Below are 23,080 nucleotides of genomic sequence, written 5' to 3' on the forward strand. Positions count from 1 at the left end.
ATTTTTCTTCACAACTATCACCTAATCTAGTAAGACTACACAGCATTATCTCCTCCATTCCACAAGCTGGAGCAGAGGTAGAGAGAAATTATTGCTGAATTAATCAAAAACACCCATTACTTTTAATGCCTACTTGGAAATTCAGGACCCAATTTTCCAGAATGTTATAAAAGTGCCACCTATTTTATATATTCAAGCTTAGCTTCAAATTACCTCTTTCAATCACAGACACCACATCATTCTGGCATACCTTACCATCTAAACAGTTCATTTTGCACCTTGATAGAGGTACTTCCCCATTCTTTCTTGTGTAGGGTTGTTTATGTCTTAACTTTATATTCATAAAGAAAAAGCTGAAAATTCATTTGGCTTTGATTTAACTCAGGACTGACCACATAATTTGTTTATTAAAGACAGAATCTCAGAAAAACTTTGCAGCTAAAAGCTATGGGCACATATGTGGAGGCTTCAAGCTTTTCCTGATTTCAGCAGATTGCTACAGGGTCTGTGAAAAACTTAGTTTGCACAAAAAGTATTTTCTCACTAAATTATGTAAATAATTACAAAGCCTGCAATAATTTTCTAAAGAGCAACATATTCACCCCTTGGCTATTTCTTGGAAACAGCTAATTGCTAGCACTGAAATTAGGTATATATACACAGTAAAAACACCAACACACCAAAACTGAACACCACACACACTCCCCCTCTCCCCCCAAACCTTCTGACTTTGTAGCACTGACATTTCCAAGTTAATGGTTTAAGTTTTCCCACTTAAAGAGTCACAAAACCACTGAGACTGGGGGGGGGGGGGGGGGGGGCTCCAGAGATTATTTAGACCACTGCCCCTGCTCAGGCAGGTACAAGTAGGTTTTCCTGGATCACATCCTGTTAGGTGTTGAGTATCTTCAAGGATGGAGACTGGACCACTTCTCTGGGCAATCTGTTCCACGGTTTGATCACTCTCACATTAAAAAAAATCATTTTCTCATCTATTTAGACAAAATTTCCTGTGTTTCAGGTTGTGCTTGCTGCCTCTTGTCCTGTCACGACATCACTGAGAAGACCCTGGCTCTACCTTCTCCTCTGCTTCCACTGGGTATTTAGGCACATTGATAGATCACCCTGAAACCTGTCCATGTCATAATGTCCCTGAGGGAGAGGACTTGGTACTGCCTTTCACTGAACTTTATGAGATTCCTGTTGTTCCCTTTCTCCACTCTGTCAAAGTGCCTCTGAACCACAGCATAACCATCTAATTGTCCTGTGTGGACAAACACCTAAGAATCAGTCTTACAGAGGGAAAATTCAGGAAACTTTAATGCCTGAGTTAATAAAAATGTATGGGTCATGTGTGCCCTTCTATTGGATCTGGATGAGATGGAGTTCATTTCCCCATAGCAGTCCTCATAGTGCTGTGCTTTGCATTGGTAGCTAGAAGGGTGTTGACAACATCCTCGGTTTTAGGATACTGCTGAGCACAGCATGAGCACTGTAACATTCCTTCCCCAGTCAAGGGCAAGATCCTGTGAGGGGACACAAGTAGGCCAACTGACCCCAACTAACCAAAGGGATATTCCATACCAGATGACATCAGCTCAGATATAAAAGCTAAGGAAAGGAGAAGGTAGGGGGGCATTCGTTGTTTCCAATGGCTGCCTGCTAAGAAACCATCATGTGTGCTAAAAGCTGCTTCTTGGGAAGTGGCCAGATATCACTGCTGATGGGAAATAGAGAATAAACCTTGTTATTTTCTGCTTCAAGTTTGTGTGTGCACAAACTTTTGCTTCTACTTTAGTAAACTGCTTTATCCCAACCTGTGAGTCATTTTCCATCTTACTCTCTCTCCCCTGTCCAGATGGGAAGGGGAGCGATAGAGCAGCTTGTTGGGCACCTGGCATCCAGCCAAGGTCAACACACTACAGCCACAAATGCAGCACACTATTCAGTCTTATTATAGCAATATGAGCACACTTGTCATTAAAAAATCAATCGATTAGGCCACTAATTATTTGCTTTGATCCCGATCCATTATAACTGTTAACTGGTTCAGAGCAAAATTATCCCTTCTCCATCCATACAACAGTGAAAGGCAGTATAAAAATGGCACATTTCTGGCCTCTGACCTATCTTCAAGTGAAAAATGGCAAAATCACTATAGCTGCTTGTTAAAGGTGCTTTTCTTGTTTACTAAATTCCATTTGTCTCTCTGGACATATCTGAGCCCTCTTACCTTAGGCAATACAAAGTCAAAGGATTTATTATCCTTAGAGTGTGATGCTGACATTATTTCCCTTCCCCAGAGGAACTGGAATTTTATTGATTTAGTGGGAAAAGGGAAAGAAAAGAGAGGTGAGGGGAAGGAGCAAATAACGAAATCTTTGGTTTTGTAGGTGATTTCATTGTCTCTACACGTGCCTATGGCAGGCTCTGGCCTGTGCACCTCAGGTATAATGTCCCTGTTGCATCTTCATCCACTGCCAGTCAGGAGGTGGCACAGAGCCCAGATGTAATTCAGCTTTGAAACTTGCCAAAATAGTCATTAAAAGAAAGGTACACATCATTTCCAGACATAGCAGGACAGTGCATTGAAAGCACACACCACAGAGAGGTCTAGTTTAGTAGGCAGTCAGCTAACCAGACCATTTGGTCAAGGACATGGGATGATACTACACAGCAAAGGTGGAGAGGCTGGATTCAGACTGGAGCACATAAAACTTATTTGCAGTTTGGACTCCATCCAAGCAGAGAGCAACCTGTTTCAGAGATCCAACACAGCTGCAGAGAACATAAAAAAAGCAACTTTATACAAAATCTGATGACTATCACTGCTGTACAGTAATATAAGCAAATGAGGAAAAGAAGGGTAAGCTAGAAACAGCTAGAGTATCAAAAGAGCAAGGAAGAATGCATTTATCCTACATCTTACTGCAGGTGATACTGGACCTAGAGGATGCAGAAGCAAGGGGGAAGAATAGATAACACACAAATAACAGGACAATAGATACAAGCCAGGCTTCATGAGTTCCCTTGTGAATCCTCTAAACTGAACTTCAAACCAATGAAACAACTACAACACCAACCTCACCATACCAGGCACAAGTCGTGCCTTGCAGAGCACTTGAGAAACTTTTAAGTTTCTCAAGAAACTCGGTCAAAGGAACACCTCAGCTGCAAAACAGTGTGCCAAAGCCTAATTTCTGTTTCTGCTCTAACACCCAGGAAATTCAATGATAGACATTAAGGCAGGGGAAAAATTACCTGAAGGTATGTCTCTCCAAGAAAAAGAGTTTAGTAAACTTTTCAAAAACTTTCCATAATCATGCAAACATAATACATAAACTCTGTTCCTTTTCCTAAGTAACTTCCTAACACAGACTTAGGACCCAAAATTTCTCTGACAACTAAATATAGTCTATACCACCGTCAAAATAGAGGCCTGTGAAACCTGTAAATTATAAATATACTAATCATGACATAATTTATATTAAACTACGGTATAAAGTGCAAAAGCTATTGTTTGCCAACAATGGTGTGCAAGTATTCTGTCACACTGTGATGGTATAGACAGACATAATATACATGGATTTTATTTACATATGTGAATACCAAAGAGGCAACCAGCGATGGCCACAGCTGGGTATAAGAGTTCTCCAGGTAACAAAAAGCTGTCAGTTGGGCAAAAAGATTAAATATAAGAGATCACAAATAGAATACAGAATAAAAACCACTGAAAAATCAACAGAAAACAAGATTAGCAATATTAAGTCCAGAGGGACATTATGTCCCTGGGGGAAGAGGGAAAATAGCATACAAACATCAGGTGCTAGCAAGGAAAACTAGATAATGAAGGTGAGTCCACTGCAGTTCAGACTTCTCTTAAAGAGCTCTCAAGCCTAGACAACACTGACACTGCGACTAAGGACCACCAAGGACTGCAGCTATCGGTTATCTGCATAGCCTAGCAACAGAAGGCAGCCTGTTAGATCAGTTAAGGTCCCCATAGATGTCTCTTCTTTATCACCCCCACAGAAGTCCAAGGAGCTCATTTTTGTGCTCTACAGAGGGTCATATCCTTCCCAGAGCTTTCTTATTACCCCCATAGCCTGCTAAGCTGTTCCCACTGAGTGCTCTATGAATCAAAATCACTAACATCAACATAGGGGATGCAATTGGAGTGCATGCAGAAAACTTTCAAAACCAGGGCATAAAGTTAAGGCTGACTGAACAGGTATCTCATTCTTCTGGTTCTTCAGAAGTTCAGATTTTACTGAAATGAACACTCTGATAAGGCCTGGGATATTAACTCAGCCTGGTGTTAGAACCTGCCAGGTGTACCAGTGCAGTGTTAAATGACAAGTTGCAATTCTTTGAGGAAAGATATGGCCATAGAGAATGATCATGAAAGACAGCTTTGATCATATAGAAAATGTCAGCATAGATACCACAGATACCCTTCCTAGACTAATGTACCAAAGAAATTCAATTTAAAAAAAAGACATTATCAAAAGTATCCTAGCATCAGAAAAAAAACCCCAAGAAAACTTAAAAGTTGAAATACAGGAAGTTAGATAAACATTGCAAAACATTAAAAACAGGGCACGTAGAAGTTTCTTTATGGGTGATTCTGATTGAAATGAGTCATTGCCCAGAATTAGTATCTATAGAAAAAAACCTAATTTCAAGGGATATTAAGCTACTCCATCAGTACTGAAAGCTACGAGTCATTTTTATATAAATGACATCTGGAGATTGTAGCAAATTTGACAGTATATAGTTCAAAAGAATAACCAGCAGCTATTGCTTTGGGATGCTTTAAACACAGGCTGAGCCAAATGATTTTATAGAGCAAACAATTCAAACAATTTCCTTCACAGGTCTCATTGTAAATATGTAGGACATTTAATTTCATATATATAAAAAATTAAAAATCTCTGGACTAGCCAAATCAAAAAACTTTAAGCTTGGAAAATGTTTATAAGGGCAGATGTTGCTGTCTGGAACAACCTTTGAATCCTTGAAGCAGTAAAAGTCACTGAGTAAATTTAGTGTTTCTCTCCTCCACTTAGAATAAATCATTCCTGATGTGTCAGAAAATGCTGTAACACAACAGACCTTTTCTAAATATAAATTGGTCTTTTAAGGGCCAAAGACATCTGCGGGTTAAGTCTGGAAAAGTACTCAGTTTGTCATTAATCTGTGAACTGGTAATTAAATCTCAGGTTAACAGCATGTGATTAACAGATGCTTTTTGTAGGCAGTTTAATAATTAAAAACATTGTATGTGCATAATACCTAAGCAATAAAAAATAGAAATGCCAAGACACAAATTAACTCTTTCCTAAAGGCCAATTTAAAAAACAAAGTAAAAAAAAAATCCAGTTTAAAATTGGTGCCTGGTCTTTCAGAAGGTATAAGAATTTTTATCAGTATTCAACAAATACTTTTGCTCTTTTCATCTTCAAATGGGGAGTAAGGGAATAAATTTCATAACTGACCTTACAGAGCTTAGAAATTCTGATTTGTAATTCTGTGTATAACTTGAAAATAAAGCATATATTCAGCTAGAGACACTGAAGCAACTACACCATGTATTGCACTACTGCATCTTTAGTCAGCTCTGAAACAGAGTCTGAAATGCCTTTGCTGAAGCAATGTAAAGAGACCCATTATAGGGCAGGGCGGAGCTGATGGAAACCAAGTCTCTTCCCAGGTTTTACTACAGATGAGAGATGAGAATAGTGAATGCCACTAAGTAAAATGAGCAACAAACTCATGACTCATGAGCATACTGCTTGTAGGCCATCAGGGTGACAATGCAGGGCAGGGCAGAGTCCAATATCCAGCAGAAGAAATAACTGGGGGCTCAGAAAGGACTGGCCAAAACCAAAAGGGACTGCTGCAGTGGACTTTCTCATGTTTTCTGAGGCTCAGTTCTCTCTCTGGAAATAGCAGATATATATTTAAATAAACCCACAAGTTCTTCCTGTAAGCATCCAAAAAAAATTTTGAGGAAAACTCCCGATCCCCCTGGGGAAATACACCTTTGTTGCCAGGATGAGTGCAGGTGGACCACGTAACATCAGCCCTCAAGAACTGATACATGGCAGGAGCTGCACCTGCTGGAAGTGAGCCAGGACATTGCTGATCCTCCAGAATTAGACAGGCTTTAGTTCTGAGATCAGAACAACCTTCACTCAGTAGAGGACTGAGGGTGGGGAGCTCAGCCAGGATCATGGCATGCAAGTAACTAAGTGTAAAATAAATGACAAAACTGTCCGTACCTGTGGCAGAAATAGAATCTGGTATGAATGGCAAACAATCTGGGAAATTTGGAACATTTACAGTAGGAACATAGCTAAAGCAGTGTACCTAGCTCTCTACTCAAATATACATTTCTTGAAATCCTTTCAAAGTTTCTATGGTAGTATAAAAGCAGTGTAACCTTAGTTCAATGTATCTGAGCAGGACAGCATAAGAAACATCTCATTGCAAGCAACTGCACTTTTTCACTAGAGAGTAAAAAATATCAAAAGATATAGCTTTTTAATAAGTAACTCTTTAAAGCTTTATCATTTTTCTATTATCATGAGCACTTCCTCCTGAAAGTAAGTCATGAAAAAATATACAACAGTCCTACAAGCCTAGCATTTTTGATAAGTCATACTTGCAAAAATTACCAATTTTCTTTCCATGATTCGTACTTTCTTAATACTACATTAAATTCCTGGGGTACACATTGTGACTAAAAGCTTTTTACTTACCTATCATAAACGTTGAGTAACCAGTTAAGACACATGTCTACACAGAGAGGAACATTCACCATATCTTTGTGTTTCTCTTCAAGTCCACTGTAGATAGTAGTGAGACAGCTGATCACATCCTGTACACCAATCAGCTGGTCATTTTGACTTAACTTGTGCTGCTTGAAAACCTCACTTGTTGTGTTCAGGTCCAACAGGTCCACTAACAACAGGTGATAAAAAAGGGAAAAAAATAAAAGAGAAAAGGTGTGACTATAGAAGCCTGAACAAAGCATTGCCAGTACTTGTTCATGCGCACATTGTAGCAAACTGCAGAAAATTAGCCATGTATCTTTCATTTGGTAACATTACAGTGACAAATCATTCTCCGTGACAAGTCGACAGCATTTTGGTACTATATAGTTAACAATAGAATAAGAACATCATAATGACAGAGCACATCTCACAAAAGCATAAAATGGCTGCTGAAGTAGTCTGTGTCATTAGAGCATCCTAACTTCAGATGCACATACTGAGAGTCCACTAGGCTCACAGGATTCTTCACATTTACTGTAAAACAGAATTCCATAAAATGACTACCAGTTTTGATTATATGTAAAGCAAAGCAGATTCCTAGGTAGCAATTTCTCTTAAATGCAGTAAGAATGTACTGAAGCCTGATTAACTGAACAGCAGTTGTTAAATTAGGGCTTGAAAGAAAGCAGGGAGAGGGACACAGAGATTATTTATTGTAGTTTTCCAGAAGACTAAATGTTATGCTTTTATGAAAAATATTTTGATCTTTATTACAGGATTCTTTGTATCAGCAATTGGTGATGAAATGGATATCTTACAGGTAAAAAGGATTTTGCTCCCAAAACTACCCAAATGTCATTGTGGAAATCTGGGGTTTGCATGGTGAAAATAAAGAGCCATCAATAAGTTCTTATAATTCCCTTTGTAAAAGGAAGTGGAAAAAAAGAAGCACATGATATAATCCTCAGTAACTTTCTTTTTTAAAGAAGGACTTTAGTAAAAAAAATTAGTTGCAATGTGTTAGTAAGCTTGTTACAGTATACACAACATGAAGTTAAAGTATATTTCAGACTCATACTGAGCTGCTTCTGAAGAGTCAGTAACACATTTGCACTATAAATGCCATCTCTCAAAGTCAAAAAAACCCATGACAATCTCTGTTGTGTTGTGAATTGCTCTACACCAATAGTCATAGAAGGAATCACAGAATCACAAAATTACTTGAGTTGAAAGGGGCCTTAAAGATCATCTAGTTCCAACTTCCTGCCATGGGCAGGGATGACACACACTAGACCAGGTTGTTCAAAGCTGCATTCAGCATGGCCTTGAACAACTTCTAGGGATAGAGTGTCCACAGCTTCTCTGGACAACTAGTTCCAGGGCTTCCCCACTTTCTGTCATCTAATTTAAAAGTCTCCTCTCTTAATTTAAAACTGTTCCTCCTCTTGTCCTATCACATCTGTTCATGTAAAAAGTCGCTTACCCTCTCTTTCACAAGCCCCCTTTAGATACTGGAAGGCTGCTATAAGGTCTTCATGAAGCTTTCTCTTCTCCAGGATGAACCACCTCCACCCTCTCAGTCTGTCCTCAAAGGAGAGGTACTCTATCCCCCAGTCATCTTCATGGCCCCCCACTGGACCCACTCCCACAAGTCCTAATCTTTTTTGTTCTGAGCGTAGTTCTCCAGGTGTGGTCTCACGAGAGCAGAGCAGAGCAGGAGAATAACAATATTAAATAAGGACCCCAGAAGAGCAGTCTATGCAAACTGGGTAAGTCTAGCTTGGGATGGAAAACAAATACAACAATAAAAAAAGAGCAGAAGCAAAACAACATTAACCACTATGAGCAATACTGTCAAGAACTCAATGATCCTTACTAAAAGATAAGGTTATAGGCCAAAGAAGGTTACATTCCCAATTCCTTTTCCCCAATCTACCCTTCCTCACTTCACTGTAAAATGAGAAACAGTACCTCATGGCCCTCGCTTTTCCTATGCTGCACTAATATTGGTGCATTCTGTTCTAAGTTTACAGCATCAGATTTACAGGGGGTTTACATTTGTTTGCTTTTAATTTTCTTTCTTGTTTGTTTGTTTGTTTGGTGTTTGTTTTTTTTTAAGCCCATCTCTTGGCCTTGCAAACAAATGCCAGTCATGTATTTATCAAAAAGGCAGACTGGTAATTGCAGCAGAACACCTTGCCACTAGTTTGACATGAGGTAGACGAAGTATTTGGCCGTACACTCAGTGCAGCATAATCTTCTCCAGTAGCTGGAAATACACTGGAAAAGATGCATAGGCATATTTAAAAACAAATCAAGGCTACACACAGGTCAAAAAGTAACCTTGACTACTGTTTGGAGCAGTGGAGGGAATAGGGTGAAGCCAAGTGCAAAACCATAACCTGCTATCCAATCACATAAATACTGAACTGAGGAGATGGCCACTTTCCATGTTTTTCCTTCATGACCTATATAGGGGGTAAAAACCTCTCAAAAATTTTGCAATGAGTTTGCTGGTTTTGTTTTGAGTTCAGTTTTTGCTTTAGGTTTAGTTTGTTGTGGTGGGGTTTTTTTGTTTGTTCTGGGGTTTGTTTTTGGGGGTTTTTTTTTGGTAGGTTGGTTGGGGTTTTTGTGTTTTCTGGTTATTTTCCAACCTGTTTCTGTAAGGTACTTAATGGTTGGCTGAAAGCAGGCAAGCAGCTTTGTAAAACAGACTAATGGCAACCAAAAGCTGCCCTTTTTAAAGCCAGTGAAAACTTAGAAAGCCTTGGAATGCCAGAAAGTTGTAGCCTTTGGGTTTGGCTTAACATCACCATCCTTGCACTGAAAACAGCAATTCAACAGACACTAACTTCAGACTGCTAACTTCACATCTTGATCTGGCATTAAGGTCTCACATTCACATATCTGCCAAAGGATTCCAGAGGGAGTTGGGAAAGGTACTTTCAGTATTTTAGTACTGAAAAAGAAAACTCTGCTGATATACTAATGCAAATTAAGATAAACTTACACTTTTGGATGCCACCATCCATGGAAAACAACCAGAGGAAATTATTTCCATTGCTGCTTTCTTCAGCACTCACCTGGCAGAATAAACCTTGGGTACCAGCAGTTGCCCTGTCATGGCACTTCTGACATGATGCCTATGCAGCTTTCAATGCGTTTGTATAGTACTATTCTGCACCTGCTGAAACGTGCTGAGTGACCAATCCTGCTTTTAACAACCAAATAGGCACAAGGGCCATTTCTTTCCTTTCTGCAGCAAGGAGACTTTCCCAAACTAAAACTAAGAACAGAAACCATATATCTCAGCACTGTGAAAGCAGATATGAGTGACAGACTCAGGACAAAGTAACTACATGCAGCTGCTAATGGCAAATTTGAGGCTGATGTAACCCCATGGAAAACAGTCAGGTACTTCTGTGAAGTTTTTGTGTTAAAAAGACCTTGTAAAATGATAGCAGCTCCTGCAAAGTGACTGCACTGAGGGAAGTGCTCAAGGACTTGCTTTTTGTCCCATATGCCTAAATATTCCATTTCTTCAGCTTGTGTGGTTCATATTCCTATTAGCATTCTTAAATTTAAAATCACCTAGAGGAACTCAGTGACAGAATTCTGAATATACATGGTGATTTTGTTCCTTTTTTGCCTTTCGGTACTATGCTTCAGTATCTGGGGCATTATAATTTCTTGAAAATGAGCTAAAGTATGCTGTACAGGAATAAAATATTATAGTCAGGACCTGGTGCTGTATAGCTGCTCTACACAACTGCAACATAGGATTCTCTCTGGCCCCATTCTTTGGGTACACCGGCAAAGCACTGTCAGTATATCAGCCCCACATAATCAGAGAGGCTAAAAATTTGTTCTTTACAACTTGCAGCCTTTCTTATATTCCTGCAAAATAAATACACATAGATCCATGCAAACATGTCTCTGCAGAGATCTACATGCCAAAAAAAAAAAACAAAACAAGGTGAAACATGACTCCACTTTCCCATTTTGAAAAGAGAATGAGGAAAATGGGAGTAAATAATTTCCCCAGAACTACATTTTTGACACCAAGAAGACAGATATAGCATCAACAAAGTTTTCTTAAGTACAGTTCTCAAATGACATGAACTTGCTTGTAGAGCACTAACACTGCATTATCAGTCCGCACTGCAAAGTCAATATCTATCAGGTGCATCCAGCTCCAGCTGTGCCCTTGGAGTTCCCACCAAAAAGGCCTTTACCATTATACACAACCTGCAGCTGTGACAGCAATTTGTCACATTTTACAGTGATCTCCATTTGTGTTGATTTGTTCTGACATTTTCTTTGTCTTAGCACATAAGTCTTTGTGAAGCATTCTGTGTCCAAACACCTTTAAAAAGCATCCACAATTAAAATTATAGGAAATACAATGGAAGACTAAAGTAACACAGACCAAAGAAAGAATGGCATTGGCACATAAGATGGCTTTTTCCCTTTCTCAAAACAAATAAAAGTCAAGAAATTCTAGATAGTGCTGAACCATGCTCCCCCTCCTCAGAGAGGAGGTGCTAGCACATGCTGTGTTTTGGCTATTTCAGAAGCCATTTATAGGACAGAATCAGGCTAAGAAGCATCACAGTCAAAGGGAATTCGATATATTCCCTAGGAAGAAATAATCAGTTAAGTGAATAATGACAAAAGGAACACCACCAATTATACTTTTGAAGGTGGTGTTAAACTTGTGCCAGATCATAGTGAGTTCCTATTCAGAAATAGAAAATTCATCTAACATTTAGCTTTGTGGATAATCTGCAATGTCTTCCTTAAAAACCCACAATATTGTGCTTTTACAAATGTCACTAACGCTTTGTCAAGTACGTGTGTATAATAAAGATTTTTTTTGGCTGTTGTCTCTTCCCACAAAGCACAGAGATGAAGCAAACAAACAGGTTCATAGATAAAAAGGCACACTGGATCTTTAGAGATGACAAGTTTTACTCCTGGCTCTTTCAAACCAGCATATTCTCTCTACTTCTTATTTCCTTCTGTCCTCCTCTTCCCCCTCTCTCCCTTGAAACTTGGGACAATAAGAAGGCACTTTTGAAAAGTGTGAAGAGAGCTAAGAATGGCAGTTACTACAGAAATTAATATATTTTGTAGTAAAAGCAAGAGCAGAAAGTATGACCCTCTTCAAAGCTTGTGAGAAGTAATAAAGGAGAAGTTTGGTCTATACAGGTCACTAGACAATCTGTATGTCTGTCAGAAATAGGCAGCATGATTAGCATCAGTCATGTGCAATCTGTTTTTACACTCTTCCCTGAGGAGCAGTATACACAAGGAGAATTTTGTCTTGCTTTTTGATTTCTTGTTTTGCTTTTTGTTTTCAGGTATGTGTTGATGAATACTTTATAGCCTGCACACTGATAAGCAGAAAACTACTAATAGTCTTTAGTCTTGCTGGGAGATAAAAATAAAGTCTTGTATGGAACCATATCTCTTGCACAAAATAGTGCTAGGCTATGCCAAAGAAATACCAGTTACCAAATACCAATACTAATTTCTTTCAATACCAACAGACAATCTGTCAAAGAACAGGTTCTTTTTCCCAAATGTAAGACTCTGAATCCAAGATCTTGAACTTCATTAGAAATACTTTGAGAAGCCAGCACAGCATATGAAGAAGCGTTGAGAGGTATTCACAAGAACCTGTGCTGTGCACAGGTACACTCTAGCTTTCTGGAGTAGCCAGCTACCAAATCAGGCACAGCTTCATTTAGTATGATGCATATCTGAAGTCCAGCTAAGATCAGACTGCTGTCTTCTAAACAGGAAAGAAAACTAACCACCTGGAGGCTGGGCAGGAATCTCTCTTTGTGCAAAAACTTTCTTGCTTGCACCACCCGGATGGTTTTGCATTTCTTGTGTTACTACTCAGATTGCAGTACTATACACCCTTTAAGGTTGAAAAGTCCTTTCACAGCAGGGACTCCTAATTTATAACAAAAAATTTGCTAATGTCATTCAACATTTTTATACCGCCTGTTGCTGAGACCTTTCAAAAAGTCTAAAATCTGCAACCCTCACACTAATTCACATCCCACATCTCCTTCCAAAATTGTTCATTTTCCTTTTACTTTTTCTACTTCACCCTATTTTTCTTCTAGTAGATGGGTGTTCCTATGTATTTCCTTTTCCATTCATAGTCCTAATAATTTTTAAAATTCATTTTGCTTTGCACAGGAGACTCAGACAAGAGCACAGAACCTCAGTGGTACTTGTGTGCCTTGGAGAAATCCCATGTCCAGAGGCCAGAAGACCTCCTGATTTGTCACTTCTGAGGCTGCTAAACTTTGACAGAACATGGTAGTCATGCAACTTGCTACTGAATTAAACCATAATTGTGGTATAATATGAAATGCTTTTTCAAATGCCTAGCAAATTTAGAACAGAAAATTGGAGATACACATGTGAACTTTGGAAATGAAGTCACTGAGCAGACTCAGTAGACATCTATTCTTTCCTACACAAAATATATGTGCACTTCAGAGTGGACTGTGGCTGAGTTATTAGATTGCTTAGGAACAGGGACAAATACCAATAGGTTTGGGCAGAATAACCAGTGATCATATTAAATGCATTGTTATTTCCAAATTAAATTTAAGATCATTCCTCATATCCTACATGTACATAAACACATACTATTATTGCTGCTATTAATAGTAGTTTATTCTGTCCTAGTAGCTTTTTGTGATTAAAATGTACAGCAATACCAACTACACAGATCTATATCCTTTTCTTTCACACTTTGAGCAGGCTGAACATCTTTTTAACTGAAGTGCCCATAGCATGGAACAGAACTCTCTAAAATATAATAAAATACCTGAGCTTATGTTGAAGGTCAGGACTTTAACTCACAGCACTTCACATTAGTTTGTAAAAGCTGGTATCAGGAACAGTAAGCAATAGTCAAGAAAAAAAAATTATTTCCCTATCACTTCTCAAAGTATTCTCAGTGGGCATACTACTTACATTTACCTGCTACACCGCTTTTTTATTAATTTATTTGCAATAATAACACCTACTATTGGCAATTCTTTTTGCCATTTTGTTGGTTGACAATGTGCCAAGGATGAAATCTGGTCCACTGTTAAACATTAATGTTGTTAGACTGAAGATGACCCTCCCTTCCCCCAGTACTGCAGAAAGACAGATTGTCTCAAAGTCCAAACTCACAGCACAGTGCCTTCTGCAGTCTCCGGATTTTGATGGCTGTGCGGTAGGCAGAGAAGCGCACGTTGTTCAAGTCAGCTGAAACAGCAGAACAGAAAGAGGGCAGCCCTAAATACAGTCTGTAATTTTCCTTTACATATAAACCTTCACATTTTTGAAGAGGTCTGTTACCCCTTCTCCTCTCTGTAATGAACTGATAGGATATATTGTAATGAATTAAAAAAAATTGACAAGTCGGGAACTCAGTCCAATCCATCAGCAGGGAAAGCCTCCTGACTCTGATAGTCCAGGACCTTAAGAGACTGACACCCCAGAAATCATGACACTAGCCTGGCACATGTAATACACAGACATAAAAGAGAGTTTTCCATACATGTTAGTCAATGGTTCATAATTTCCAGACCATTGCTCACATACAGTATGTTTTGCAGATAATTTAAAACTCCAACAGATGACAGAGGGCAGTAAATGTCACAATAACAGAAGAAATGGCTTTTTAAGCCATAATTTCTATGCCATTACTTTGTAAGCAGTGTTTAAAAAGTGACAGATCTCTTTCGGATAATGGTATTATAACATTTTTCCTCACTTAACAGTATTTTTACCCTTTCTCTCCTTACAATGGGAGAGTTAACAGTAAATGCTGGTGCTATCAGGGCATGTTGTACTAGTTGCACCATAATACAGTTTAGCCTTTACTGAAAGTGTAGCTGCCCTAATTTAATAAAAAAATTAGTTCCTTGCAGACCAACATCCTGATCTAAACATGCAGACAGCTTGTACTGTTGGACAACTCCTTGTGAACTTAAAAGAAAAAAACCAAGGTAGTGCATTAAAGCATACAGTGAGAGTATATGGTTCAGAATTAATATTACCAAAAGACAATATGCATAACATTACCAAGGCAGTAGGTTTCTTGCAGTGTCTCACTGCAAAGTGGGAAATGCTGCTACACACAGTTCATGGCAAGTCAAACATGGTCACTATACAAATGAAGCTTGTTCATGGAATAAATATCACATAATGCTTTGTTTTAAGAAATGTACTCACCTAAGGAGTGGAAGAGTTCCGTCATTTTAGGATGATCCCAACAAGTTGTCTGTGTCTCATGACTACGAGGGAATAAAGTAATCAAAGTTTCAGGAAACACACATATACAGCCCCAAAGAATAAAAAAAGCAAAGATATTCTGATTTTCTGCATTTAAGTGACAGGAAATCCCTCAGCACTAATTAAAATGCACGGTCTGCACCACCCAGCTCCTTGATGTTTTGATCACAAAACTAGACAGATAGTAGCCCACCCATATTTAACAATATTTACTTTTTATTCTAACTGTGACTGTACCAGTTGAACGCTGCCTCTGCAGCTAAGAGGTACACTAATAAGGTAAAATGCAAAAATTTCCTGAGGTTGTAAAACAGTAAGTAGAGTTGCAAAAAAACCAATTAAAAATGCAAAAGTTTTAAGATTTTATTTCAATCTGCATTGCATATCTGAGCACATATATCAGAATACATAAAGTGATTTTAAACTACCTGTAACATGTTTATTATCAAATTATTTATTTTGGAAAGGACCTTTAAGATTATAGAAGTCAAATGGAAAGCCTGATCACTGTTCTTATAGCAAATCAGTTAGGGGACATGCTCTACACTACTGTTCACAGAACAAAGATGCAATAGGCAGCATCCCTTAAGTTACTGTTCAGTGCTGCTGTTTCAATTTATCAAGGTCTCACTTATGCAGTCATAGGGGTCAAAACACATATTATGTCAGGCCCATTGAAAACTCCAATTCCCCTCTGCAAGCCACATTTTCCTGGTATTTAAATGGCACTTTGCTATTAACTGTAGTGAACTGTATCATCACTTGGTATATATAAATGGCTGTTCCTCAGAGGGTGCACAATAATTGATCATCAACGTTTACTTTTAATTAAGAAACCAAGAATGGACTGTTTCACACTAGGTGGTACAAAAAAAATGAGATAGAAGGTTCTTGCTCTGAAAAGCTGCAGAGACAGGATTAAAGGGGAGGCTCCTAACAAAGGAAGTGCTGAGGGCCTTTTTTTACATCACCCTCTGAGATACACTAGTGGAAACTGCATGAAATAGATCTCTGCACAGGGGATATGAGCCTCATTTTACAGTCCATACACCAGTGTGATCCTTCCAGCTTTGAGTCCAGCCTAGGTCTTCAGAGACAGTCCCTGCCTTCATCAGGGTTCATGGATCTCATTTGTCTATCTGGCACCGCCACAACTTTCTGAGGTGTATTTCATGGAAGTTCACAGACAAAATATGTATTTCCTATTAATAAAGTAGGTATAAATCTTCTTTTCCTTCTTTGTGTTTATTCCCTAGTAGATGACTGAAAGGAAGGAGAAGCCCTGTACATGATTATACTTTAACAAGAAAGATTTATACAACAATCAAAAAAACTTCTGCTAGACCTTGACACGTTACAGCAACCCCTCCCCAGCTCAGAGGAACACTAAAGTACAAGTTTACATCTCAACACATTTTTCCTGAACAGAAACTTTTATTTTGTTTGATACCATCATCCCATGATCTGCATTCATGTTGCACATTAAAAATGAGGTGATCAAGGCTCTGATATACTGAACTCCAAAGCTAGTGCATGCCAGTATCAATTCAGTGAGTTTACTCTTTCTAGCCAGACATTTTTAAAACAGCCTTATGTTTATCCTTGTCCAGAAAAGTCATTTCAAAACCAAGTAGCTTGACAATCATTTTCCTGGAAAAGGCACACCAATAAACTATCACGAAGCCAGTAACAAGAAAGGGTGTTTTTTGGTTTGGTCCTTTGCCAAGGTAAAGGTTACTGGCTGTTCAGCATTCTCAAAAATGCTGGTGTAAGAAGACTACAGTATTGTTATGGGTTTAGGCAGGTGGGCCTAAACTTAGGTTTTAAAGTTCAGCTAAGCCTAGGATTGTCAGCTGATTTAAGCTGGACTGAGCTAGCTAACAGCTGACTTCTTCCAGCCAATAGTATTGTATTCCATACCATACTACGTCATCTCAAAGGGTGTAAAATCCAGTGTGTGTGAGTGGCTTGGTTAGTTCCATCATGGCTGCACTAAGAGGAGGACATCTAGCAGCTCCTCTACTATGCTGGGCCCTGCTCCTGTTGCCTCTGCTTGCATTTTGTTTGCATTCAGGGAAGTAGAAATATTTTGTTGTTATACTTTCTCTTTCTTGCTGAGTGTCTTTTGGAGAGCTTATGAATTTAGAGTAATGGGTTTTGTACTAATTGGGAAGTGGGAAGTTATTCCTTGTTATATATATGTAACATGTGTAAGTGTGTGTTATATTGTAGTAACCTCTTAATTTTCTCTTTTCTGTATAAATACATGTAGTTAGTTCCAGCATAAACCTGGTTTGAAGGTTTTTTCTCTCTCTCTTTCTTCTTTTCTCTTGGCTGGTTGGGGGGGGAAGAACACTTTTCTCTGTCTTGGACAGTTGGCGTTTTGCCAGCTCAACCCAGGACAAGTATATAAGATAGAAGAACATAAACAGCTTCAATAAGTAGGAACAGAAAATATAATGGTTCATACTGATTGATTTATTTAATAACCTCAAAAGCACTGAAGCTGTCAAATGTCTGCACTATCATGTTAAGCAGGATGCCATAATTATCATGTTGCCAATTAGGATTTATTTCTGTTGACAAAACCCACTGCCACTACCCACAGAAATGGATCCAATGTGGGATCAGTGTAATAAAGGTTGTTTTAAGGACATTGCTTCAATCTCGCTTCCCTAGGAACCCCCTTCCAAAAGTCAAACCCCAAAACAAAACAAAAAATCTAAAACACAAAAACCCTGGTGATTTTGCTATCAACATCATAAGTGAAAAGGATTTCTTAGGTTTATCTGAGAAAAAAACAGAAGTATGTATACATAAAAATACATTTCTCTTTTAAATGTTGAAATATTAGTGTACAGACTGCATGTAAACAATGTGAATTTAGCTGAACCAAATCCTATTTAATGTCTTAGACACTATGAAGTTGAAATTAGTCATGATCATAAGGACTTTGTTGAATTACAGCCTTCGTTTCTGAGTTCCCTGTTTTCTGGCATTAAAAATAAGGTTCCATGAACAAATCTATTTCCATCTGGTCGAATGCTGTAAGAATCTCACCTGGGAAGTGCAGCAGAAATGCAAAGTTTATTTTGTTAGGCCCAGAGACTTTTTCTCTTTTTCAGATGATTTTTATTAAAAAATAAACAAACAAACAATAAAGAAAATAAAAGAAAAAATTAAAAAAAGAAGAAAAAATAGTTTAATACTTGGATAAATCCTTGCCTTTTTCTTTATTCTCCCTCTGGAAATATACTCTATTACACATTTGCAATGCTTAATTAGGATGTGGGTATAGTTAATTGCAATTTAGATTCCAGTTTCTAAGTAATTTATAAACTGAAATGTAATGAATAAAAGCTGATTTTACTAATCAGACATTACCCCTTAAATCAAGTGTTCAAAACTTAAGAACAACCAACAGCTTCATTATTGAAATTGTAAGTATTAAATAGAGTTTCAGTACAGCTTTATCTGAAAGACTAAAATCACTTTAATAGTGACAACATGTCATACAAAAAGTGTTTTGTTTTTGGGGTTTTTCCCCTATTTTGTGTTTGCTTAACATGAAGCAGAAAAAGTGAAGGAGATATCCAAAACCTCTGCATCCTGTGCTATCATCTTGTTTCTCCATTTAATGTAGTAAACACCCAAACAGCTGAAGTTTCTCTTCACAGAATAACATAGAACATGAAATGCATACTTCATTTCTATCTTATTTGCAAGAGAAATAAAATTGTGCCAGACTGTGTATAGACTAATGGGTTTTTAAAACTTATCACTCAGTTTCTTTCTATGCCACATGGATTTTATGAGAAAGGAGGCCAAGTGAACATCATCTGATGAAACTGAAAAAGGAAGAGATAATCCTGTCACCCTGACTTGTCCATAATTACTTTACAGTCACTACTCCCTGACAGCTGCTAAATGACTACAGAGTGAACACGACTGTGCCAGTCTAAACCCAAAACACCTGGCAAGAAACCATTGGTAACAGCCAAGCAGTTCTGAACATGGATTGAGCAGAGACGATGAATGGGTTCAGAGTGAGGGAATCACCAGCTCAACAGCCTGTCCAGGTCAAAGGAGGCAGCAGCTTCACTGTCGTGGGCAGCGCTGCTACCACCACTGATTATATTCCAAGGATGGATTTCATTTAGAGACCAAAGCCAGACGACTCTGGACAGAGCTGAGGAAAAAAGATGTAACTGTAAATTGAATAAGAGCTACAAAAAACTCATCTCACTGAAACTTCTGAGAAGATTCAAAACACGTATGTAACCAAGAGAAGACAAATCTAGAGAGTCTTCCCTCTCTGTTAAAACTACCATGGCACTTCTGTCCCAGGTTGCGGTGATGCTTGTGCCAAGGAGTACATTCTCTTGCAAGTACTCTACTAACAACAAGAGCTACATGTGGAGTGAGTTGATGTTTACCTTGACTGAAAGTGAACAACAGTTGGGCTCATTATTCCTCTTGCTTGTAGATGGCACGGAAAAAAAAATATTTCAATGTCTACAGGAGCCCAGGTTACTAGATCTCATTCTGCACAGTGGGTGGCATAAGAAGGCATTTCTGCTATCAGAGACGTGAGCTGGACTACAGGGCAGTAACACAAGTCATACATATGACATCTTTCCACATGGTTTAGTGAGGGAAAAATTAATTTCAGTGAGAGGCATTGTTTTTTTCTTAGTATCAAAAGACTGAGATATTCAGAGCAAGAGTCTTCTCGGTCTCTTCTGTCAAACTTATGGACCCAATATAAGCCATGCAGAAAACATGCATTCATGAATATATTATCTGACTGGACAGTGTAATTTACAAAGTCTAAATGCATCTGTGTAAATTCCAATAACTGAAAAAACATGGTAACCATAAACTACTCCAAATTACAAACACCACAAGAAACAGTACTCTGGCACAATGTTAGGTAACTTTCTCTTCCTGTAGTAATTTCCACAAAACATTACCTTAAATCAGGATCTTTACTAATCACTAATAAATTGACAGCACTCAGAACCCTGACTTTGCTGCCCTTGCCAAATTTCAGAGGCATAACATCCTGACTTTATGTCAGTGTTTTATCTAGATAGTCTATATATTTCCTTATTGTGTTTTTCAACTCATTAGAAAATACTGTTTTGTGGTAAAAAGAAGAGTTGGCATAATGCATCCCAATGGTATTGCACTTTAGAGGTTGATAGAACAATTTATATGCAGATATTTGGAAATCACTCTAGAGAAAATGTGCTACTGCATTTCTTTAATTGAAAACGAAGAGTAGCATAGAACTGGTAATTGAAGAAATTCTCAAGACCTCAAACCCATATTACCTCTTTCTACAAATTAGATTTTGTTTTCTCTTCTAAGAGAAACAATTCTTAATACTTTTCAAAAAGGGATTATGGATATAACAAGAATAAGGAAAAAAAATTAGGTTTCCCTGTTCCATTAGTTGTCCCCCTCTTCCTCATACAGGTATAAACCAAGCATCAGGAAAGACTTTCTAAAGAGTCTTAAAAAATGGAGGAGCAGAAAACATTTTATTCCTGTGCCAGATAAAGTCGAACATGATATAGGGGGTGATAACATGGGATTTCTAAGATGTTGGTGGTGCCAGATTCTTTGCAAGATCACAGAAAAGTAACCAGGGCAACTATGGTGTTTGATATCGATCAATTTAATGGTTACAACAAGAAATTGTTCTCCCTATGTAATGCCCTGCATGAGATTAAACTCACTGTGACCTCTTTTGTATTATCCTTTTGTTTCTTCTGCACAGTACAAATATCTAATAAGTTAGAGCATTGAAAGGTACACAGCTGAAGAACATTTAAATTTCAGTTAAAAGAAAAACAGTGAGAAACACCACTGCCCAATCATCATGTTTTCCTCAAGGATGTTTAATTATCATACATAGTGTCTCCTTTATCATTTTGTTTATCTTTAGAATATTTTTATTGAACTGCTATGTAATATAGGCTTTGGTTTTTCCATTTATTGTTATAGAGGCCTAGGATGCCTTATTTGTATGATTCAAATAGTTACAAATAAACAACAGCAGAAAATTCTCCTTATTAACTCTCAAACCTTTACAAACCAATCTATGAAATATGTGTTGAATGGCAAGTTTGCCAAACCATTTGTCCAAACTTTGTAATTTTATTACCTAAAGTGCATTGGTAAGTACTGTGCCTGCTGTGCTGTATTCCCCTCCACAAGCTCATTAGTCCCATTTGCTTTTATACAGTATGGAAGACTATGCTTTTTTTTTCCAAGAACATCAAGAGTTTACAGATTAAGATTTTCATTGAATTTTACTTTGACAGAGAAGACATAGACTACAGAAATACAAAATACTTTAACAACTGTCATTAAGGAAAAAAAAAATCAAATGGGAGACAAAAGGATTAAATGAAATTACACCAACAGAGGCAACAGAGGAAGCACTATTTCACAAATTTGACCTACACAGTAAGACAATTCAAGTGGAGAAAAGAGACACGCTAAATCATGCGTGCAAGTTCATTCAGTTCAACCAAATATTCATCACAGCCCAGGACACACACACCTTGATAAACCTGAGACCAGTAAATTAGAAATCCTTCTTGCAGCTAAGCAGAATAGTTGCTTCTTTCCAAAATGGCCCAAGCCCAGACTGCCTCTGTCTGAACTTATAGGGCAGAGGAGGTTGTACACTGGCTTTTTGATCTTTCATGTGCTTTATTACCTGATATACAACCCCAGAAAGGGCAGACATGCCAATTGTTAGTAAATGGGGTAAGGAGAACGAACTGGACTCTGAAGTCACCATGGTGTGCTGGCACATCAAAAACCTCTTTCACAGAGACACTTCTCTCTACTCATGTAAATGCAAGCTACTTCTGGTGTCAGAAAACAAGCAGAATAAATGCTGCTCGTCTGAAAATACAGACATCTTGCATCATTTTGACATTCTCCTTATAGATTCATTGCTTCCTTCCTGCCTTCTAAGGTGCTGTTCTCTAATTTTTTTTAAACTCCATTCTCTGTGAGCAATAAAATTGCAGAGTGCAGTTTGTTAAATTCTTTTTTTCAAATACCTTAACAAAGGTACAACTACATCATCACCTGGAGCTATGTCACTTTCTGAATATTTTACATTTCTCATTCAATGACACTCTCAAAATGCAATCAGTCACGTAAAGGTATGAATTTATGGTTGTCTGAGAAAAGTATGTGTTCTTATTTAGAAGTAGCCTGATTTCAATTAGCAATTATTTCCCTTTTAAAATTAATTTTTAAAACTTCAGATTTTTCATCAACCCACCATTGGATCATACTTTTATTATCATTGTTCCGCTGTTTTTTCTTCCTTATAATATAAAATGAACAACCAGTATCTCAAATGTTCCCTCTGAACATACCAGTCTTGCTGTAAATACAATAAATATACTTGATTTCACATGAGAGAGTTATTGAGACTCATCATAACTGTTCCTTCTACTCATGCTGTGCTTTACATCAAAGACAAGTCATTGAAAGAGGTTAGTACAATTTAAAAGAAAAAAAAAAGAAAATTAAGTCAATCTTTCCCTCTTTCCTAGCATTTCTTTCTATATAAATAACCACCATTAAATCCTGTTGACTGTTCTCTTGAATTATATTACCTATGTCATCACTAATCACACAATAAGTCTTTTGTATTTTTTTCCTCTCTTGTTTTTCTCTCTTCTTTAAACTATGTCTGAGACTAAGGAAGAGAGAAAGATTTAAAAGGGTATTTAAAACCACAAGTACTCTCTAGTCTGATCACAAAAAAGCAAATAAAATTCAGAATCAGCTCTTTTCTTCTTTATCTTTTACAACTCTCTGATTTATCTAGTTGCTGCTGAAAACAATGTTTAGATCAGTAAAAAATAAAATGCAGGAAACTGCCAAGGTCAGTCTGCTTTTCAGACTGTGAAGCTACTGAAACTCAGTATTCATCCTCAAGATTTTTA

The 23,080-nt window shown here is 37.8% G+C and overlaps 1 protein-coding gene across 10 annotated transcripts in view; it reads right to left on the minus strand.

Annotated features, from left to right (window-relative positions):
* The window catches only part of UTRN (utrophin), a 386,042-nt gene that overhangs the window by 50,195 nt on the left and 312,767 nt on the right, over positions 1-23,080 (minus strand). For all 10 annotated transcript variants that reach the window (XM_071549382.1, XM_071549384.1, XM_071549380.1 and 7 more), the window contains 3 exons: positions 15,036-15,097; positions 13,989-14,063; positions 6,765-6,966 (listed from right to left, as the gene is read on the minus strand). In XM_071549382.1, coding sequence (XP_071405483.1) covers positions 6,765-6,966; positions 13,989-14,063; positions 15,036-15,097 — 339 coding nt within the window. The remainder of the gene's footprint in view (positions 1-6,764; positions 6,967-13,988; positions 14,064-15,035; positions 15,098-23,080) is intronic.

This window comes from Pithys albifrons, chromosome 2 (assembly GCF_047495875.1).
Source record: "Pithys albifrons albifrons isolate INPA30051 chromosome 2, PitAlb_v1, whole genome shotgun sequence".
NCBI lineage: Eukaryota > Metazoa > Chordata > Aves > Passeriformes > Thamnophilidae > Pithys > Pithys albifrons.